Consider the following 22,788-nt stretch of genomic DNA (forward strand, 5'->3'; position numbering starts at 1 on the left):
ACTGCATCATTGTGAAGCAGTTTGCTGGTAAGCTGTTAGTACTGGCTACCCTCTTCACTGTTGCCTACGCGCCAGCTGCAGCTTTCTGGCTGCTCCAGAGAGCGCAATGGAACGCAAGGCCTGGTATAAAGTTTAACCCTGGATATTGTTTCCATTTGCCTCAGCTCTCTGCCTGCCTGGATTTTCACTTTCTCCATCAAGTTCAGAATCTGTTGGAATGGGTCGCATTGCAGAACCAGCCTGATATTCACTCTATTGAAAAAAAACTGGGATGAAAACAGAGCTGGTTCCTCAGTCTGCACCTACGACAATATATCTACAGACAACTTTACTAAGGCAAAGTGTTAAATTCACACAAATCAGAATTATATACAAACACGATTAATTAGCAGTAATTCAGAACTAAACAATGGCAATTAAAAGAATCAATGTAATTAATATATTTATTTTATTACTGTTATCATAATTAGTATAAAACAAATGAATAACAATGGCATTGTAGTACATACAGTAAATATGGTTTGAGGAAAAGCAGACTTCAACTGTCCTATTCATTTTATATTGAAATTTTAATGTCATTTATGTATCTTTTTAACTTCTTTTAAAATAAAATTCTGACAGAGAACAATTTTCATCTTCATTATTATTCATATTCTGGTGGATTGGATTGATTACCTTTTGTAGAACTTACGAACAAGAGAGGTTCTTCAACAGGCTGGTGATCAGTCTCAATATATGTCAGCTAAGGATAAAATCTAACCCTGTTGAATGAACCTTGAATTTTCATTAACTAAATTTAACACAGAAGATATCAAGAAGATATAATGTTTCATTGCTCTAAGTGTTACTACACTTAATATTTATCCCTCAGTTAGTCAATTACAAAATACATATATATTAGAGTTTTCATAATTATCACATGAACTATTATGTAACCCATTTCTGATACAATCAGTCAGGGCTGTGGGGAATCAATGTCATGGCATATAAATTTGTAATGCATAATCTGCCAACATATTAAAGAATGTTTCTCACCTATAGATAGTGCTCTCCTGCTTGCTGGTCACTGCTTTAAGGTCAGTGAGCTCCAGAAATCGATCATGAAAATAATGAAGGTGCAATATACACACGAGCAGGAAAGATGTGGGGATGAAAATGCTAGTAAACAGATCCGCAACTGTGAATTTCTCTAATCCAAGGTCCTTCAATCTTTAACAGAAAACAACAATTATATGTTTAGCTCTGAAAGGGAAATGCATTATCTTCAGTTCAAGTTTCTGTTCTAATTGGAATTTACCAAATTGTGTAAATTTTCATTTTGTGCATGCACAGTAATACACTTAGCTGATCTAGTCTTGTTTCTTAAGTTCTATTCCTGCACGTGCAACCTGTACCAGCTGTGAGTAAAGTGCACCCAATCCGCCATTTCGTCCAGTGGTTCACAATTCACAGATTTAACTTATTTATAATTGGGAGGTGGGTGTTGCTGGAAACACTTATATTCATTACAGATTCTGGGTCACATGTTTCATTATTAGCTATGGTATTTAAAGTAATGTCAGCTTTATTTACCTTCCATATTAGTCACTTGGGTAACCAGTATAATGTTTTGCTGAAATTAACAGTGATGTGTAATACAGTAAAACTCTGATAATCCACTGTCCAATTGTCTGGAAATCCTGATGGTCAAGCTCCAACTCATTTCAGCACATAGAACAGTACAGCACAGAAATAGGTCCATCAGACCAGGATATCCATGCCAACCGAATCCCATCTACCCATCCAACCCCTCCCTTCCCCATCTGTTCATGTGTCTTTTTAAATGCAACTTAAACATTGCTTTTGTGTCTACTTTCTTCACTTCTTGTAGCAGCACACTCTAGTCACTTATTGCATCATGAATCATTTACCTTATAAATTAATGGCCTATTTCTGTTCCTATGTCTAATAACCTTTAAAATTCGTCCCTCTCATCCTAAAGTTATGATCTGTGGTATTTGACACTTCCACCCTGGAAAAAAGACTCTGACTATCTACACACTTCTATCAGGTTGCCAATCAGCCTCCAAAACACTGGAGAAAGGAATCCAAAATTTGTCAAACATCTCCTTATGTTTAATTCAGGGAAACTTCTTGGTTCATCTTCAAAGCCTTCACAGCCTTCCTGAAAAGGAATGACCAGAAATGTGGCCAAGCCAAATTCTTATACAGCTACAACACAACTTCCTCACTTTTGTATTCAGCAACCTGTCCAATGAAGGCAAATATACCATACACTTTCTTGACCACCTTGTACATAGGGTGTAACCATCCATTCATAGGATATAGCTTTAAGGTGGGGCGTTGGATATTTAAAGGAGATACAGTATGTGGATTAGTTATTTTATAGACATGGGTTGCATAGAATGTGTTCTAGGGGTGGCTGTGAAACAGACACGATAGTGGCATGATGAAGGGTCTCGGCCTAAAACATTGACTGTTTACTCTTTCCCATAGATGCTGAGCTCCTCCAGCAGTTTGTGTGTGCTGCTTTGATTTGCAGCATCGGCAGATTGTCTCTTGTTTGTGAATGTTTTCAAGCCACTTGGACAGGTGCATGAAAATGCAAGGAATGTGAATTGGATCATGTGCAAACGCAGAGGCTTAGTTTAATTTGGCATCATAGTTGGCACAGATATGGGCTGAAGGGTGTTTTCCTATGCTCTATTACTTATATTCAAGGAGCTATGGACAAACATCCATAGATATGCATCATCTATGGGTTCAGCCCAATACATCATGGGCACATCCTTTTCCACCGTCGAAGACCTGCTTCAACAATGCCCATGCCATCTTCCTGCAGCTACCATCTGGCATGTGGTACAGAAGACTGGAGTCCCACAGTACCAGATTCAAGAACAGCTACTTCCCTTCAACCATTCAGTTTTTGAACCAACCAGCACAACCCTAAACACTACCTCAGTATAGCAACACCACAGCAGGCTATTTTTCTTTGCTCTAATTGTGTTATTTCTTGTAGAATTCGAGTATAGTTTTTGTATAACTGATGCTTTTCCTGTGAACGTTGTGCACCTGATACCATCTTGCTGCGATGCTGCTGCAAGTAAGATTTTCATTGCACCTCACGTGCCTACGGCAGTAAACTTCACTTCAAGTTGCACTCCAAGGTAACAGTCCGCTGCTAGGTCTTGACTGCGGACAGGGTGCATGGCTGGAGGTGGGTTTGGAGTCCAAAACAACAGGGTCAGGAATGCAGTTATGCAGCAGGATGGAGGGATTGAAACATTTTGTACATTTCTAGCTCCATTTCAACTTCAGGGTCCTCTGAAATACTAATTATACAACTGTGTAACAAGTTAAAAACTATATTGAAAGCATGTTTGGAATGAATGAGTGCAACCTAGAATACAGAACAGTACAGTACAGGAACAGGCCCTGTGACCCACTGTGTAGTGCTGAACTAACCAAACCAGTAATTAAATGCCTATTAAACTAATCCCCAATCCCTTCTCCCAAAACAAGGACCATATCCCTCTATTCTCTTCATATTCATCTACCGACCTAAGTGTTTCTTGAACACCTCTATCGTATTTGACTCCACCACCACCCTTGGCACATATTCCAGGCACCCACCATTCTTGCATAAGTTGCCCTGCACATCTCCTTTGAATTTACCCCCTCTCATCTTAAATTCACCCCCTCTCATCTTAAATTCATGCTCCCTAGCATTAGATGTTTTGACCTTGGTGTCTATCTACACCTCTCATAATCTTCTGTCAGATCTCCCCACAGCCTCACTGCTCCAGAGAAAACAATGCATGTTTGTCCATCCTCTCCTTATAGTACATGCCTCTTAATCCAGGCAGTATCCTGGTAAACCTCTGCAAAGCCTTCATGTCCTTCCTGTAATGGAGTGACTGGAATTGAATGCAATATTCCAATCGTCAGGAAAATTCACCAATCTGACACTGAGAGTTTATCAGGGCTTTACTGCAGTATTATTTTGTGCAGCGTACGAAGTCATTTCTCAGTTACTCACTTTTCAATATCCATTCCAGTCATGTTTTGCCACAGAGACGGGAATGAATCAAACTGATAGGTGTACACCAGGATCAAGACCAGCATTGTGTATGAGACAACAATAATCCAAAAGTACTTCAAGATCCGCCGCCACCAATCATAATGTACCTGGGGAGTAAAATGCCTTCAGAAGTATAAGCAGCCAAGGAAAGCAGAATTAAGTAACATAAATAATTATGATATTTGGAAACGCTGGATTTGCCTGCATCAGTTTCCAAAATAAACCTCTTAACTACCATGGTCTGAACAGTAATACCAAATTCCCATTGCCAGCCACACTCTCAAGGAATGGTTGTAAGATCAAGTCTATGGCATTGTAATTCCCTAAAGTATACTCCCAGAATTTATAGTTTACTGCTGGGAAATCACAGGCTAAAGAAAACTGAATACCTATTTCATTGAGGAATGCTTGGACGCATGATTTAAGTGGAAAAGAGGGCTTGTTCTGTGTGTTGCTAGATGCAGTGGTTCTTATACTGTGTTATAAAGTGGCAACACTCTCAGCCCTTGATTGGATCGTCTGAATTTTTCCTTGAGTAACAGCCTTTCAACACATTCCATGTTTTGGAGAAATGTTAACTCCATATTCCCACTACAGCTGTATTTAAAAATTACATTGGCAGTGCTGGATCCATCATTTAGTACATTTTTGCTGAAAGTCTTGCAGCCCATGAACTTCCTGCAATTGAAATGAGCTAAGTGTGGCACGGGCAATGAAGAGCAGGGATTTAGGATTCCTCTGGAAAACTTTGTTACCTGTTGTACAATTGTTGTTTATGTTTCTCTTGTCGATGTAGTGCTATGTGTTTGAGACGGGTTGCATCATCGCCTGGTACAGAGGCTCCAATCCCCAGGATTGCAAGAGGCATCCCAGAGTTGTGGACTCAGCCAGCTTCATCAAGGGTACAACCTCCACCATTGAGGACACCTCCAAAAGGTGGTGCCTCAAAATGGTGAGAGTCCTTAGTGATGGAAATACAGAAACCAGGAGATACTAACTTTCCAGAAATCTGATGACAGAGGGGAAGAAGCTGTCCTTAAAATGTTGAATGGGTGTCTTCAGGCTCCTGTGTCTCTTCCTTGATAGTAGTAATGAGAAAAGGGAAGGTGAGGGTCCTTAATATTTTTAAAAGGTATTCCTAAAACATTAGATTCAATCAGAAGAAAAGCTCGCCAGCAAATTTACTTTCTTAGGAGGATAAGAAGGTTCTGCTTGTCACTGATGACATTATTTTTACAGATGCACTGTTGAAGGTATCCTTACTGGTCACATCATTGTCTGTTATGGGAATTTGCATGCATTGTAATGAAAGAAGTTGCAAGTTGTGGACTCTGCCTAATATATCATGGGCACATCCCTCCACGCCATCTGCAGCAGGTGCTGCCTCAAGAAGGCTACATCCACATTAAAGATTCCCACCAGGCCATGCCACCTTTTCACAGTTCCCACTGGGCAGGAGGTACAGAATTTATTCCCATTTGTATTGCTGATACCTAGCACAGAAATGAGCAGAAAGACCTGAAGAAGGGTCTCAGCCTGAAACATTAACTATTTGTTCATTTCCATAGATGCTGCCAGACCTGCTGAGTTTCTCCGGTATTTTGTATGTGTTGCCCAGCACACGTCATTTGTACAATTTGCAATTTGGTCACTTTACATTTTCATCCATTTTTTGATCACCTGGTGACTTGAAGAAAATAAACAATTTACAGGAAGTGCAGAAGTATAAAAATGGTGCCTCAAAATTGTATTAGCTCTCTGTCAAATCACCTTTCCACCAATTACAACAAAAAACAGTCAACAGGGAGAAAAAGTGTTATGCCTGGAAAAATACTTCAGAATCAGGAGCAAATGACCACAAAAGCATCTGGTGCACCTGGACAGCATTTCACCAAGTAAGGGAAATGGTTCTCAAAGATCTGTTCCCCAAGCCTACCAATACTTATTCCACAGGTCAAAAGTCAGAATGTGTACTGTATATATGATATCAATTATATCTCTTTTAGATATAATCCCTCTGCAATTGGATCCTTGACTTCCTAACCAGAAGACCACAATCTGTGCGGATTGGTGATAACATCTCATCCTCACTTACGATCAACACTGGCGCACCTCAGGGGTGTGTGCTTAGCCCACTGCTCTACTCTCTGTGTACACATGACTGTGTGGCTAGGCATAGCTCAAATACCACCTATAAATTTGCTGATGATACAACCATTGTTGGTAGAATCTCAGGTGGTGAGAGGGTGATGCACCATCAATAACTCTCTCTGAGACGTAAAGGCAAGATATCGGCTTTTATTGACTGAAAGAAGGAACCAGCAGTGAGTGACCACCATACTACATCCTGGAGACTGAGAGGCCGGGCTCAGACCTCAATTGCCTTTATACAGGGGTCTGTAGGAGGAGCCACAGGAGCAGTCAGCAGGGGTCGTGTCCAGACAGGTATATGTAGTTCACCACAGAGGGCGTGCAGGAGTGAGATATGCCAACTAATGGAGTGGTGCTGCAGCAACAACCTGGCACTCAACGTCAGTAAGACAGAAGAGCTGATTGTGGACTGCAGGAAGGGTAAGATAAAGAAACACATACCAATCCTCATAGAAAGATCAAAAATGGAGAGAGTGAGCAGTTTCAAGTTCCTTGTTGTCAAGATCTCTGAGGATCTAACCTGGTCCCAACATATCGATGTAGTTATAAAGAGGGCAAGACAGCAGCTATACTTCATTAGGGGCTTGTCAACAAATACACTCAAAAATGTCTATAGATATACCATGGAGAGCATTCTGACAGGCTGCATCACTGTCTGGAATGGTGAGGGGGGGAGGGGGGGCTACTGCAATGGATCGGAAGAAGCTGCTGAGGGTTGTAAATCTAATCAGTTCCATCTTGGGTACTAGCCTTCAACATATCCGGGACATCTTCAGGGAGCGGTGTCTCAGAAAGGCAGCATCCATTATTAAGGACTTCCAGCACCCAGGACATGCCTTTTTCTCACTGTTACCATCAGGTAGGAGATACAGAAGCCTGAAGACACACACTCAGCAATTCAGCAACAGCATCTTCCCCTCTGCCAACCGATTCCTAAGTGGACAATGAACCCTTGGACACTAACTCACTTTCTTAATATACAGTATTTCTGGTTTTTGTACTATTTTTAATCTATTCAATATACATATACTGTAGTTGATTTATTGATTTATTTTCCTTCTATATTATGTATTGCATTGAACTGCTGTTGCAAAGTTAACAAATTTCATGTCACATACCGGTAATAATAAACCTGATTCTGATTAAATGTTTAAGTGTCTTTTAATTAAGGAATCTCACCAACTTAAAATGAAATTTCATTTTTTATGTAGGACCGAGATACTACGTGAATACATACCTGATAGAGAGCCACACAGAACAGGAACAGCATCATGTAGATAATCTTGTACATGACAATCTTGCCCTCAAAACTCACGAAGAAAAACATTCCACCACAGATGTAAATCCAATATTTGACAAACATTCCCATCACCAGGTTTCCTAATACTTTCATTATCTCTTTGCCTTGCTGGCTATCTTCTGCACAAACAGAAAAGACAAGGTTATCTGACAACTTTTAACTGAACTTTTTTGCATTTCCAGAGGAAGGTTTGTTGCCTCTAGTTCTCGGTGATGACACAGTGAATGGGTCTGTTGCCTTCCAAAGGACTTGCCAGATTTTTATTTATATGGTTGTAGATGAGGAATAGAGATTTGTGGCAGAGGGGAGATCATGGAGAGATTAGACTATTTGCTCAATTGTCTCCCTGATAAAACCCAAAATTTGCCTATTTTTATTTTCCCTCTTGCTAAATAAGTCAAGATTCTTAATGTTCTCAGGGTCAATCCAAGTGAGACATTGCTCCTCAAATATTCTAACCCAAACAATATAACAATCTGTTTTACCACTTTCTTCCACTTTGACTTCTGATAAGAGAGATCCTTTGTTCTTTTCAGCTTCACGACGCTCAGTAATATATTGACGGAGCAAAAGCCAAAAGGTCAATGCACACAGGATCTATTAAAAGAAGAGGATACTGATTAATCTGAACAAAGAAATAATTAATCATGTGCTGAGAGAAGCAGATACATTTCTGCAAAGACAAAACTTTGATTTACGTTTAAGACTTTGAGCTTGCTTTGTACAATTTAACTTCGGGCTATTCTGACAGCAGCTCCCACATATAAAGAAGAGTCACCATTGTAAGTACATCTAAACACCACCCCACTTCCAGGCACTCTTTATCCCTAGCAATGCACACTAAATGCTGGACAAAACTCAGCCAGTTAGGCAGTTTCTAGAAGGGAAATAAACAGTTGATGTTTTGGGCTGAGACTCCTTGTTGGGACCCTTAATTAAAAATGATTTCTCTAATGAGGAATTATAGCACCATTCCTTCATCCTCATTGGAACTCCCTTCCCACAACATCACACCACATTCATCATCGGGGAAGAGCAGACTAAGAGGGCAGCTGACCACAACCTTCTCGAGGGAAATTACAGTCAATAATTCACATTGAATAAATTAGGTAGCTATTAAAACACACAATAAAATACGAAATGATAATTCTGTTTCTCTTTCCCCAGATTCTACTTGATTCATAGAGCATAGCTAGCACTTTCCATTTTAAGTACACTGTACAATTAGACAAATGACAAAGGTGCAAAGAGCGGAATTCAGATATCAGTTCCAAGACAGTCATAATGGTATCTTGTAATATTATTTTAGTTAAACAAACCTTTGAACCGAGTTCAACGCATGGTGTCTCCATCTTTTTCAGTACTCCAGATGGCTCAGGAAGTTCATCTTCAGTAAGGTCGAGACTCCAGATATATTGTAGGGTTAACAGGATGTTTCCATAGAAGACCATGAATGGAGATGTGAGCATTGCATATCGTCGACGGTTTCGCATCATCCACAGTACACATGACCAAATCAACAACACAAAGGTGAGCCAACTATGGTAGGTAATACTCCAAGCCTAGATGAAAGCAATAAGATGATTAACAATTGTTCATATCTAAAATAAATTTCCCTCAGTGAACATACTGTATAACTGAATATAACTGATAATGATGAAAGCTAAAACACACAGAATGTCAAATCTTCAGTAGTTTGAGAGAGAAACTTGAGTATGAAACTGGAGTCTTGAACTTAAAGGCACAGTAATTAGTCAAAGTAAAGCAAATCTATAATCAAAGTACATATACACCTCCATACACTACCTTGAGATTCAGTTTTTTTGTAGGCATTCGCAATAGATACAAAGAAACACAATGGAAGTAATGAAAATGTTGGTTTGATTGGTTTGAGGATAGAGTTGGACAGAGCAGGCTGGTAAAATACATTAGAGTTTAACATTATAAATTGACAGTGACAGACGATTAAGAAGATGATTTATCAGTCTCCAGAAAAGACATAGTGGAGAGGAAAAAAGGGTGCATAAGAAGGATATATAGGCTGTAGCTGAGGAGGATAATAATGAGACCAACCTGAATGAAATGTTTGCAAAGTTGTGAAGATCAGTGGCAGTTAGAAGACTGAATACTTCATTGAAGTCAACACAGGACAACCACAAATATTATAAAGAGGAAAATGATCTGTCTAGTAGTTTCCAGTTCTGTAGAGTCGTAGAATTAGGTAGCAAGGAAATAGGCCATTTGTTCCATTAGCTCCATGCCAACCATCGAGCATCTGTATGCACTATTCTACACCTGTCTTATTTTACTCTTCTCTCATTCCCATCAACTCCCCAACTAACCTACAGACTCATTAACTTGCTCACCCCAATATTTTTAGGACGTGGGAGGAAACCCATGCGGTCTCAGGGAGAAGATTCAAACTTCACGGGGACAGTACCTGAGCTTGAGATTGAACCTGTCTCTTGGGAACTGTGACAAATAACTCCATGGCTACGTCACTGTTTTATCCTCATATACTTCTGCAAGCAATCAATTGCATTTTTTGCAATTTTTTTCCTTGAAACATGGCACCGGACATTTTGAACTTTCTTACCTCTGTATTCAAAACATTTCAGTATTGCTACTCCAGAGATTCAAAATGGTGGCCCCAAAATGTGCTGCTTTCAGGAACATTGGATTAGAACAGAAGTACAATTGTGTTATAAATGGGCAAGGCGCTGGTGAGGCCACATCGGGAGTACCATACACAATTCTGGTCCTCTGGCCTAAGAAAGGATGTAGCTCTAATGAGATTCACTGGGCTAATTCCAGGAATATGAGGGATGCCTCTCAACACAGAGTAAATAGTTTGGGTCTGCATTCTTTGGAGCTTAGAAGAATGAGGAATGATCTTATTGAAACATATACTGTAAGATCCTAACGGGTTTGGCAGGGTAGAGGTTGAGATGATTTTACAAGTTGAGAATCTTGTATGAAGTTTCAATTTAAGGGGATAGTTATTTAAAAGCTACATATAATTTTCTTTCATTACAGAGAATTCTCTGTCCCAGAAGATTAAAGAAGCTAGTTCCTTCGATGTAGATTCTTACGTTCTTAAGATATGCATCTCCGACGGAACTTGACCCAAGTACCCCTGGAGCCCTCCAAAACATAGGAATCTGTGCAGGAACTGACATCCTGTCTTGTATTATGTGAAATTTGTTGTTTTGTGGAAGCAGTACAGTGAAAAGACATAAAATTACTATAAATGACAAAAAAAATACACAAAGGCAAAATGCGATAGACTTCATGGGCTAATGAACTGTTCAAATATCTGATGATAGACATTAAAATTTCAGAATAATACCAAATTACCTGGAAATTATTTCATCATCATGTCATGACAGGAGAATGTAAAAAGACTACTGAAAGAAAGTACATGCATTGAATTATCCCAGGCAATTCTGATTGTGATGTTCTCAGCATTACATTTTGGAAGAGCCACTGCAAGTATTGGAGAGGCAGAATGATAAAGGAATATCTAGTTCCCATCAGTAATGTTTAAAATGAGTTGTGTGCTTCAGAGGTCATGACTTAGCAGTCCATGATGGCTATCCTTGGATCACACTTTTTCTGCTAAATGATCACTGCAATCAATAGTCTGTAACTTCCCTTTCAGAGTTGAGCTTTTGAACCCCCCCCCCCCCCCCTATACAACCTGGCATTTTTTGCAGTCTGGATGGTTGTGGTGCAACAGGTATGGCCCAAACTGAGGCCTTGGGGTGCAGGCCTGAGAGTGAGGAGTGAGTTAATGTATGGCCATTGAGGGAGTGGAGTTGGAACTGATTTGAGGCGGCACATGAGGATCTGAGGAGAGGCAGGCCAAGGCTAGGCACAATTGAGGTGGTGGGGCCCATGCCCAAGAGCGAGGAATGAGTCAAAGTTTGACGTATTTAAATGCCGGGTCAGATTGGAAAGGTCAGGTACGAGTTGCATCAAAATAGCAGGACCCAGATCCAAGAGCATACTGAAGCACCGGAGTCCAGACCTGAGGGTGAGGAACAAAATGAGGTTCGGCTGATTTAAGCAGCAGGCCAGATTGGAAAGGTTAGGGTGTCGGGAGCAGAGACCCGTGTTCAGCTTGCTGCTTGTCTCTGCTCTTGAATCGGCTATGACTGGCTTTGTGGCTGTGAACTCACTTCCGTGACCCTTAGTTATTGCTTGCACAATTTGTTTGTGTTTTTGCACATTTAACGTTTGATGGCCTTTTTTAATGGGTTCCTTTGGGTTTCTTTGTTTTGTGGCTGCCTGTTAGGAGATGAAACTCAAGGTTGTATAATGTATACATACTTTGATAATAACTGTACTTTGAAATGGATTAATACTAATGCTCCGAGTCTATTTCACCTCAGATCTGGTAATAACATCATCAATTTCCAAATGACTGCCCTCAGGATCATAAACTGAGACAGTTCTGAGTTTACTTTTCAAATATTGGATCCAAATGCGGGAGTTAAGACTGCAGAATCACTCCACCATGGGAGGAGGAGTTGGTGCACCATGACCCCTTCTACATACTGTGCAGGACAAACTGTGGAAAGCTCTCCTTTTGAGAGTATTGTTTGGCTCTTGAAACATTTCCACACTACAACAATACTCAAGGCACAGTTGTGCTTAGCTAGTATTAATTTAGAAATTAATTGAGCATAGAAACAGGTTATTTGGCCCAATTCATCTATACACATCTAACTACCCACCATGGTCTAATTCATTCATGTTTGGCCCATATCTCTTTAAGACCCCTATTATCCATGTGCTTATCCAAACGTCTCTTAAATGATGTCATTTTACCTGCCATAACCACTTCCTCTGGTAGCCCATTTCACATATTGACCACTCTGTGCAAAGAAATTGCTCCTCAGGTCCCTTCAGAATTTTCACCTCTCAACTTAAACTTATGCCTTCCAGATTGTACCTCCCCCTCCCCCCTGGGTAAAAGACTAACACAGCTTTGATGAATGAAGAATCAGGCTCCCAATTTTATCAACTTACCATCATGGCAATGAGCGCACAAATATAACTCTGCTTCATAATGAAACGGAAAATAGTGATAAGGCTGTTGAGTCTCCTGTTAACTGGTTCTTCCACAATACTTTCTTCCCTCTCTTTGTCTAGAAATAACAAACAAAAATATTTAAATCAGTTAAGTCTATCATAACCTGCCACAAATTTAATCAGCAGAAGGGCCTCCCCTGGCATTGAATGACTCTGGCAACCATAATATACCTGAAGATAAACCATGCTAGTTTTAAATTACAGAGATCAGCCATCAACAAAGTAACATATAATCTGTGGGTATAGAATGACAACATAAATATATAACTGAAATAATGGCAATTCTTTTCCCAATGCTTCAAAATCTTAAGCTAACAACCTAAAGAAGGAAGCTACTCAGCCCCTCAAATTCATACTGGCTCCCTTGGGAACAATCCATTTGGTCCAATTCCTTATTTCCTTGTACTCCTGAAAATTATTCTCCCTGGACCAGGCCCATCAACACCCTTTTGATTCCTTCTGCCATTAATTCACACAAGAGGTGGTTTATAGTCGGCCGCTAATTCACCAACACATCTTTTGGATGTGAGAGGAAGCTGGAACACACACAGTGCAGAGGTCACAAGGAGGATGTATAAACACCGATGTCAGGATTGAACCTGGGTTCCTGGAACAGTGAGATTTACTCACTGCACCACCCTGCCACCCAAAATGCCGGTGTGGGCTGAGGAATTTCTCTGACAGACTCACAGTGTCCAGCCATCTGGATGGAGGTAAACCTGGATTTATGTGGATCCAGAAACCCCTTTCACGCATAGAAGATTCTCCGGTAGTAGAATGGGAAAGGTAACATTTGAAGGCAATTTACTTTTTAAAATTTCATGTCATGGTTTTTAAAGACCTTAGTTTAATATCTTTATTGATTGCTAATGTGTCACCAAAATATTGTGCATTTTTGAAACTTTTGAATGATATTATTTTAAATAATTTACATTAGTTTTAGTACTTATAAGCGTCTTTGAATGTCAGGAACATTCAAAACTATGAAAAGAACTCTCTGCTCTACTGTGATACCAAAACCTGGCCTTAGCATTGCCTTCTATCAAATTTGACTGGGGCATTCCACAATACATTGCCTGATACTTAGTGTTCCTTTAGGCTTTGCTTCCTAACTTGCTGCTATGGGCGGTTAATGAGAGGGAGCCCTGGTGGAAGCAGGTGGGTGCCACTACACAGGGTAAAGGTGGGCCTTGGGCCTAGACTCAGGGAGATCTGGTCAAATATTTATCTGTACCATAGAGACACAAAATAATCATCTTGGATTTTCAGCAGGGGGAGAAAATAGCTGTTTTCATTACTTCCCAGTTAGCTTAATGCATTAAATTAGCAGCACAGAGGTGTAATAGCTTTACTACTCAACATATATTAGAATTTGCTGCTTAAACCCACTCAGGTTCAAGTGGCAGTTATTCTTGTAGAACTATCACCATGTATTACAACAGTGACAGTGAAAAACTAAGTAATGAAACTCAAGAAATCATATCCAAGACATCCTCAGCCCCATCATCTTAGTAGTTATCATATAGGACATATTTAACCGGGCCAACCATTGTAAATTTATGTTAATCAGATAAAGCTATACACTGCCCGAGTTGGATTCACTATGGGAAACAAATCTCCCAAGACTACTGAAAACATTGGTTTCATTCAACTGAGTTCACTTCAGACCAATTTTCACCCAGAACTAATTACCACTCTTGGGCTGACTGTTTGGAAAATATAACAGAAATTCAGTAGCACTCATCATTGAACTTACCAGGAGATACATTTCCCACTTCCCATTTGTATTGTGGAGTGGAGTACATCTCTAGTGAGACCGGACCATTTTCACCTTGCACTCCATTGTAGTCTGAAGGATTCCCATTCACTGTCGTTATCAAGGACTGGAAGGAGAGGGAAACATTTCTTAGGAGACCAGTGAAGGAAGCCAAACATGCAGTCAACATTTCCTCTGAATTGTTGTTTTGATTTTCAAATTCTGTTGAATTCACTGTCACTTTTCTTACAGAAACATCAAACTCAAGTAAGTTCTGCTTCTCTCTCAGGTGAGATCTCCTATTGCTTCTTTTCCATTGTTCATCCTTAGTGCTTTTAGCTTTTCTTCTGGTCTTTGATAAGATCTTGCCCTTTGTCCTATCCCTCCCTTTTCTATAACTTAAAACCAATTTGTACTCTTTTTTTTTCTAGTTCAAATAAAGAGTCTTTGACAGGAAATTTTAACTCTGTTTCACTTTCCATAGGCACTACGTGACCAGCGTTTCATTTTTCAGATTTCCATCTTCCATAGTGTTTATTCTCAAATAAACAGTATCAGATATCTTCACACTGTTTCCAAATTCCCTGTTTAAAAGAGCTTTCACAATGCAATGACATGAGGGGTATAGACAGGCTGAATGAATTTTTTCTCTTTGTTGGGGAATCAAGAGCTGGAGAGCATAGGTTTAAGATGACAGGAGCAAGATTTAATAGGAACTTGAAGAACAACCTATTTATTAAAAAGGTTGTATGTATGTGGCTGAGGCAGATATAATAACTATTTTTAAGACAGTTGGATAGGAATGGTTTTGGATGATATGGGCTAAACACTAGCAAATGGGATGAGCTTGAACTGGAAGCTTGGTTAATATGGACCAAGTAGGGCTGGAGGGGCAGTTTCTAAGCTGTAACCATGAATCTTTGACTTTATTACACTACTTCTCACATCTATTGAATTGCTCTCTAGAAACAAAAATAAGGAGGGAGTTAATTAGTACAGTTGACATTTCGGACAGAAACCCTTTCGACCTGAAACACTGTGTGCATTTTTCCATAGATGCTCCCTGGCCAGTTGAGTTCCTCCAGCATTTTGTGAGCGTTGCTCAGATTTCCAGCATCTGCAGATTTTCTCTTGTTTTTGATACTTGTTCATTTACTTATTGAAAAAAAAACGTTCCAATATCACATGTATTCATTGGAAAAAGTATGTGAACCTCCAGGGTAATGCCTTCTCCAAATGCTACTTGGAGTCAGATGGTCCAATCAATGAGATGAGATTAGAGACTTGGGCTGGAGAGGTGCCCTGCTCTAGAAAAAAAAGACACACAAAGGTCAGGCTACTGACAGAGCCAGGTCTTCTCAAGAAAGATCTTGCCTTAATCAAAACATCTTTCAGAGGACCTTAGAAGAAGAATTGTAGAGGTGCATGCTGGAAAAGGCTACCAAAGCATTTCTAAAACCTGAGTGCTCATCAGTTCAAAGTAAAAGGTATTGCCTACGAATGGAGGAAATTCGGTACTGTTGCTACTCTCCCTCGGAGTGGGCATCCTGCAAAGATCACACCACGAGCACAATGTGCAATACTGAAAGAGAAGAAAAAGAACCCAAGGGTCACAGCAAAAGACTTACATTCTTCTATAGAACTTGCTAAAGTCTTTGTTTATGTGTCCACTGAAAAACACTAATCAAGAATGGTGTTCATGGAAGACACCACGGAGGAAACCACTGCTCTCCAAATGAAAAAACACTGAAGCACATCTCAGGTTTGCAAAAGACCAGCTGGATATTTTATAATGCTTCTAGGACAATGTTCTGTGGGCTGATGAGAGAAAAGTTGAACTTTTTGGCAGAAATGCACATATGCACATTGCGATGTTTGGAGGAAAAAGCAGACCAACACCAAAACCTGATCCCAACTGTGAAGCATGGTGAAAGGAGCATCGTGGTTTGGGGCTGCTTTGCTGCCTCAGGGCCTGGACAACTTGCAATATTGAGGGAACAATGAATTCAAAATTGTATCAAGACATTTTACAGGAGAATGTCAGAGTAGCGGTCTGTCACCTGAAGCTCAATAGAAGTTGGATAATGCAATGAGGAAATGATTTGAAAGACAAGTGTTAATCAACAATAGAATGGTTTAAAAGAAGAAAACTCATGATTTGGAATGGCTGAGTCAAAATCCTGATCTTAATCCTACAGAAAAGTTGTGGAAGGACTTGAAGCAAGCTATTCATGCAAAAAAGTCCACCAACATCCCAGAGTTGAAACAGTTTTGTTAAGAGGAATGGCCTAAAATTCTTCCAAGCCAATGTGCAGGACTGATCAACAGTTACCAGAAATGTTTGGTTTAAGTAATTACTGTACAAGGGGTTCACACTAGTTACTCAAAAAGTTTTACATTCTTTTCCAACAAATATATGTAATATTGGATCATTTTTCTCAATAAATAAATAAACAAGTATAATGTTTATTGTGTTATTTACTTAATTGGGTTCTCTTTCTGTAGCTTTATGATTTACCTAAAGATCTGATTACATTTTAGGTCATATTTATGCAGAAAAAGAGAAAATTCTACAGGATTCACAAACTTTCTAGTGCCACTGTACAGTTACAAAAAAACATACATAGTTACAATAACACATTCAGTCACAAAAAGTAGTATCAGCACAAGTCCCTGAGGGGCTTGGTCTGAAGACTGATGGTGCATGGGAGGTTGTCCTGGAGCCATGTTTCTGCCAGAGCAAGTACACAGCAGTTTCTCATCTCGAGCTGGTTCAGAAGATGATGGCAAATCAGCTTGTCTTCCAGGGAGCAACCACTGGAGAGCAGTACCAATGGGACGGGCCAGCCCCAACCCAGCTCGAATTCCATCGTGCCTTCCATGCCTCTTACTCTCCCACACCACCTCTGACACCTCTTCCTCTGGGTGGCTGTTACAGGCGATGTTAGGGCTTGGTCTGTGTAACAACCAAGGTCATGCAGCTTCCCTGCCACGTGTCTCATCAATGAATCACTGAAACGGGCTAGCAGCATTTTATATTACTCATGTCCAAAAGGGTCTTGCAATCACAAGAAAAACATTTAAGACATATATTTGCACCATTTATTGGACCTAGAGAGGCTTTTGTAACTAAGCGTGTGACCATCTTAATGGAAATGCCCACCCGTCAATGTTCTCATTCGTAACTGCTTCCGTTCCTCATTCGCCTTCCCCCCACCTTTTTATTCTGGCATCTTCCCCCTTCCTTTCCAGTCCTGATGAAACGTCTCAGCCTGCAATGCGAACTGTTTATTCATTTCAATAGATGTTGCCTGGCCTGCCGAGTTCCTCCAGCATTTTGTGTGTGTTGCTCTGGATTTCCAGATTTTGCAGAATCTCTTGTGTTTATAATCGGTTGCCCCACTGCAAAGTCCCTTTGAGGTATGCTTACCCTTAAGAAGTTTAGATCTTCTCTTCTACAAAAGTTCAGTGAGACCCTCTCTCACTGCTCCCCCTCTGTGATCTCGGCTGCCCTCTGACCCTTCATGTACTCACCCAGGCACCCAGGCTGGTACCTCTCTTCCTTCCCTTTCTGCTACGGCCCACTCTCCTCACCTATCACATTCCTTTTCCTCCAGTTTTCTCCCTTTCGCACCCATCTGGCTTCACCTATCATCTCCTAGCTTGTATTTCCTTTCTCCAGTCTTTTTATTCTAGTGTTTTCTCCCTTGCTTTCTAGTCCTGATTGAAGGATCTCAGCCTGAAACATCGGCTGTTAGTTCATTTTCATAGATGTCATTTAAGCTGCTGAATTCTTCCAGCTTTTTCTATGTGTTGCTTCCATTTACCTTGTTTACAGATTGTCCCCATGCTTACTCCAGTTTCGTCCTTTCAAATATATCCTCCCTCTCCCACTTTCCCTGCAGCTTCTATCCTCTCCCTCTCAGTTCTGATCTAAAATACTGACTCTCTTTCTTGACCTGGAGGAACTCAGCGGGTCAGGCAGCACCTATAGAAGGGAATAAATTCTCAATGTTTCAGGCCAAGACCATTCCCCAGGACTGGATAGGAAGGGGCAAAAAGCCAGAATATGAAGGGTGGGGGGGGAGGAAGCACAAGCTAGGAGTGGGAAGGTAGGTGGGTGGGCGAAGGGTGATGGGGTGAGAATCTGGGAGGTGATGGGTGGAAGTGGTAAAGCAGTAGGTGGAAGAAGAGGGAATCTGATAGGAGAGGATAGTGGACCATGGGAGAAAGGGAAGGAGGAGGGTGCAAATGGGCAAGTGAAGAGAAAGAGTAAGTGGGAAGCCAGAAATGGGATGGATGAAAGGAGGAGAGGAGAGAGAAATTACTAAAAGTCAGAATCTGTTAGAAGGTATCATTTAGAGGTAATTATTGCTAAGGTTCTGGGCAAAAACTACTGGTCTTATTCATAATGATATCTTCTTATTTTGGTAAGTGTAAAGACTTCATTGAATGTTTAGTCCAAAGATGGACAGTTCAGATCTCTGAATGTATCATGTCATGGAGAGGTTAGAGTGCTGTCACTGAACTTCACATTTTAATTCAAAATACAATAAATCTAAAAAATGAAAAATGCCAGACAGCACCAGTGGGGAGAGAGAGAAAAAAAACAGATTTGATGTTTGTCTTTCCATAGGTGCAGCCTGATCTAAAGTATTGATACTATTTCATATTGCCAGCAGCTTTTTTCCCTCTGCTTTAAGTAAATTTGCAATTATAACAAGTTTGATGTCAACATGCAATTATTAACTACTGTGTGTTAGACATTGGTAAAAGAAAGTAATGTTTTAGTAACTTCTGGCACAACTTATATCACATTCACCTACTGAACAATTGGTTTGCATTACAAACATTCCAGATATCTTTTATTTTGCTCAGATAGCCCTGCTATACATAGGAATTCATTCTCAGTGTTAAATGTGCAAGATTTATGGGAGGAATATGTAAATGATAATTAGGAAATTGTTCTTGGGATAAAGAATGCCAATATACCCTTGTGAGAGCACAGTATTTTTTTCTACAGAACATTATTGAATGGAAACAATGTGATACAAAACAAAACTTGAAGAGTAAATAGTTGTAGATGATTTGAAAATCTAGTCTTACAAGTCTGGCAACCATAGATTTCTAAATCAGGTTTACTAACTTCAGAGAAGGGGGTGTCATCATGGGTAATCGTAAGGAGCTGGAAGAGACAGAGATGAAAATGTTACAATCAAGCATGCAATGGTCCATGCATACATAGAATTTTCAGCAATTATAGCTTATTTCAATAAACCTCAAATACATCTAAAGGAAGAGTGTGGTTACAAATCTTTAATACTTTCTCCATATACGAAAATCTGTTTACTGACCATAGATTGGCCAAAGTATATCGGCATACAATGAGATAATAGAAAATGCTGCAATTGATTTTGGGATCAGTTTTTGTTACTGTATAAGGCAAATTCATTTTCATGTTTCCAGTCCAAATGTTTGATGTGTAGCAGAGGCAGGTGAAACTCTGCATTAGGAAAATTTAAATGGAGAAGAAAACTTAATGGATGAAACGGTTTATAAATAGTACAAATTGGACAGATCAAACTCAAGTGCAGATGTCCTTAAATGCTTGAGGGATCTGGGTCAAATGCAGGCAAATGGGATGAGCGTATATGGGGATCCTGGTCAGACCACTTAGACCAAAAGGCCTGTTTCCGTGCTGCTCTGTATGACTCTAATGTTCCATAAATCCTTATTTCTACCTCTGTACAGTCCAAAAGGAAATGCAGATGGTGTGCTGAAGGTCAGTTACCTGCACTCTGACCTCCTGCTCTACTACTAAATCCAGTGGTGGTTCTGAATCATTCAGACCTGAAGAGCAGGCTGTCCCTCTCAATCCCAACAAATGGGTCCAAACAGAGCCAATCTCAATGAATACCTGAGTCAAACAGGTTACTCTAACCCTCCTCTCAGTCCTTCCTGCCATATTGTTGTGGAGTAGACTTGAATGGCCAAATGGCCTATTTCTGCTCTTATGTCTTATAGCCACAAAAGTGAGCTGATCTTCAGAACTAACAGGAAAGTATTCAGCCAATGACTGCAACCTAGGTCACTTGAACCTCTGCAGAACAGTTATTAATGTTGGTCTAAGAAACTAGACACAGAGATGAACAATTAATTTTCTGATTAATAAAGAAAATAGAGTTAACAAATACTACTATTCAGAAAGTACTCATTCACATCGGCAAATGTAAGCATGTATTGTATAGTTCAAACACTGGTGTGCCTTTGTTAGTAACATTACAAGAGAGAAAGCAATAACCTTTTATTCAATGTGAATTTTACTTCCTTTGCTACTGAATTCTGGACAATGATTGTAAATATGCACCCATCAGTATTGTGGCTACTGTGCTTACTATTAAATTTTGAGTGCGTAACTAAAGCAATGTTCACATGGACTGTGACCACATGGCAAGCTGCTTTGTATAACTCCACTTTTCTGTATCATATTCTTTTTTCAATCTATTCACTTCCATGATCTCTGAGTGATACTGGTAAAATGATGAATTACAATCAGACCAATTATAAACTACATAAGACTTTTTTCAAATTCAGCTGATATGACTGCAGACAATGTTAAATGAACTTCTTGATAATGAGTCTGACTTTAATGACATCACTGTACCATAACTGTGCGTCTGAATCCCAATGCATTGGCAGATAATAATGCCCTAATCCCAGGGCTCAGTTATGATACAGGCTGAGCCACACAAATTGAAAGAAGTTTCAAAAATGTATGTCAGTATTTCTGACAAAATACCTTCTTCTAATTAGGTGCTTGGTACTGAAGATGAGAGGGAGGATCATAAGGGAGGGGTAGAGGGGCTGGAAGGACAGAGAGAGGAGGGTGAGGTGATGCAATAATTCCAAGAGGAGATGTTTCCACTTGCTTGTTGCAGAAAAACAAGGGGCCATAAATAAAAGATAGTCACTATAAGCCCAACACGGAAATTCAGGGGGAACTCATTTAGAGTCAAATGAAACTAAAGATGCTGGAAATATTCAGTAAGTCAGGCCGTATCTGAAGAGGGAGAGAGTTAATGCTTCAGATAACTTCCCATCAGAACAGATAAAATGTTCAACAGTACAGCACAGAACAGATCCTTCAGCCAATACTTGTCTGCACTGAACACAATGCCATATTAAACTAAATCTCTTCTGTTTGCTCATGATCTATATCCATCCATTCCCTGCATACTCACTCACCTATCTAAAAACTTCCCAACATCACTATTGCAGCTACCTCTACAATATCCCCCCACTCCACACCAGCAGCCCATTTCAAGCACCCTCAGTGCCCCACACATCATCTTTAAACATTCCCACTCTTAATTTAATGCAGATCCTCTAGAATTTGACATTTCAACCCTGGAAAAAAAAGATTCTGCCTGTCTACTCCATCATTGCCTCTCATAAGTTTGTAAACTTCTATCAGGTTTTCCCTCAGCCTCCAACCCTCCAGAATTTGTCCAACCACTTTTCAGCTCATACCCTCTAATGCAGGCAGTGCCCTATCAAGCCACTTCTGTGCCCATTTCCAAAGTCTATGCAACCTGCTCAGGTTGATGACTTCCCAGCACTTCGACAAGTTCTGATGAAAAGTATCAAATTGAAATGTTAGTGCACTCTCCTTTGATGCTGTGAGATCTGCTGAGTGTTTACAGCATGCCCTGCTTTAATTCAGATGCCCAATAACTGCAGCATTTTATTTTTTATTTGTAGAAAATTAGGAACATTGAACTTGCTACCACAAGGAAACGATGGAAAGAACTGATCCACTAAGAGCAGATCAAAAGAAAATCTAGATAGGTTCAAAAAGAGGATTGAGAATTGAAGGAAATCTGATAAGGGGAGTCAAAGCTGAGTGAAAGGAAACTCCTTTGAAATTTAAATAGCAACAGAGATCTGCTGAAAGAGTGTTACCTCTGTATATTTCATTTTATGTCACCTATGCACCTATTCTTAAAAGTTCTAAAAAATTGTTTAAAAATAAAAATTGACTGTTACTTCTGAGGTGATTTTGTGGCTTAATCTTAGCCAAGCTGGATGCAAAGAGATTTCAGCTACAGGAGAATTTTCTATTCAATTATATAAAATAACACACCCTCAATGTCTCATCTCTTCTTTCTTTATAACAGGCTTATAAACAGACCACTCTGTAAAGTATACTCTGTAGTGCTCATTGATGCACTGTAAACCTGGAAAGCTCTTGCAAATACATTTAAGTATTACCCTAATCCGTATAAAAACAATTAAAAGCATGTGTCTCAAAAAAAGTAATTAAGCAATCCAGCTTTTAGAACAGCTCTCATCAATCTGATCTACATGCAAAACTGTCACTGAACACACTGAGCCAAATTTTAA

The 22,788-nt window shown here is 39.9% G+C and overlaps 1 protein-coding gene and 1 long non-coding RNA gene across 2 annotated transcripts in view; one reads left to right on the plus strand and one right to left on the minus strand.

Moving 5' to 3' along the window:
- LOC132397577 (piezo-type mechanosensitive ion channel component 2-like) overlaps positions 1-22,788 on the minus strand; it is a 566,872-nt gene that overhangs the window by 131,980 nt on the left and 412,104 nt on the right. The window contains exons 10-17 of the mRNA XM_059976392.1: positions 19,532-19,570; positions 14,386-14,512; positions 12,567-12,685; positions 8,852-9,094; positions 8,018-8,129; positions 7,470-7,651; positions 4,040-4,188; positions 1,036-1,209 (exon numbers count right to left, since the gene is read on the minus strand). Of these exons, the coding sequence (XP_059832375.1) occupies positions 1,036-1,209; positions 4,040-4,188; positions 7,470-7,651; positions 8,018-8,129; positions 8,852-9,094; positions 12,567-12,685; positions 14,386-14,512; positions 19,532-19,570 (1,145 nt within the window). The remainder of the gene's footprint in view (positions 1-1,035; positions 1,210-4,039; positions 4,189-7,469; positions 7,652-8,017; positions 8,130-8,851; positions 9,095-12,566; positions 12,686-14,385; positions 14,513-19,531; positions 19,571-22,788) is intronic.
- Positions 8,281-10,798, plus strand: LOC132397593 (uncharacterized). The gene is made up of 3 exons (XR_009513412.1): positions 8,281-8,314; positions 8,894-9,062; positions 10,569-10,798. It is a non-coding gene; the product is annotated as an uncharacterized LOC132397593 (long non-coding RNA).

Source organism: Hypanus sabinus, chromosome 1, assembly GCF_030144855.1.
Source record: "Hypanus sabinus isolate sHypSab1 chromosome 1, sHypSab1.hap1, whole genome shotgun sequence".
Lineage (NCBI taxonomy): Eukaryota > Metazoa > Chordata > Chondrichthyes > Myliobatiformes > Dasyatidae > Hypanus > Hypanus sabinus.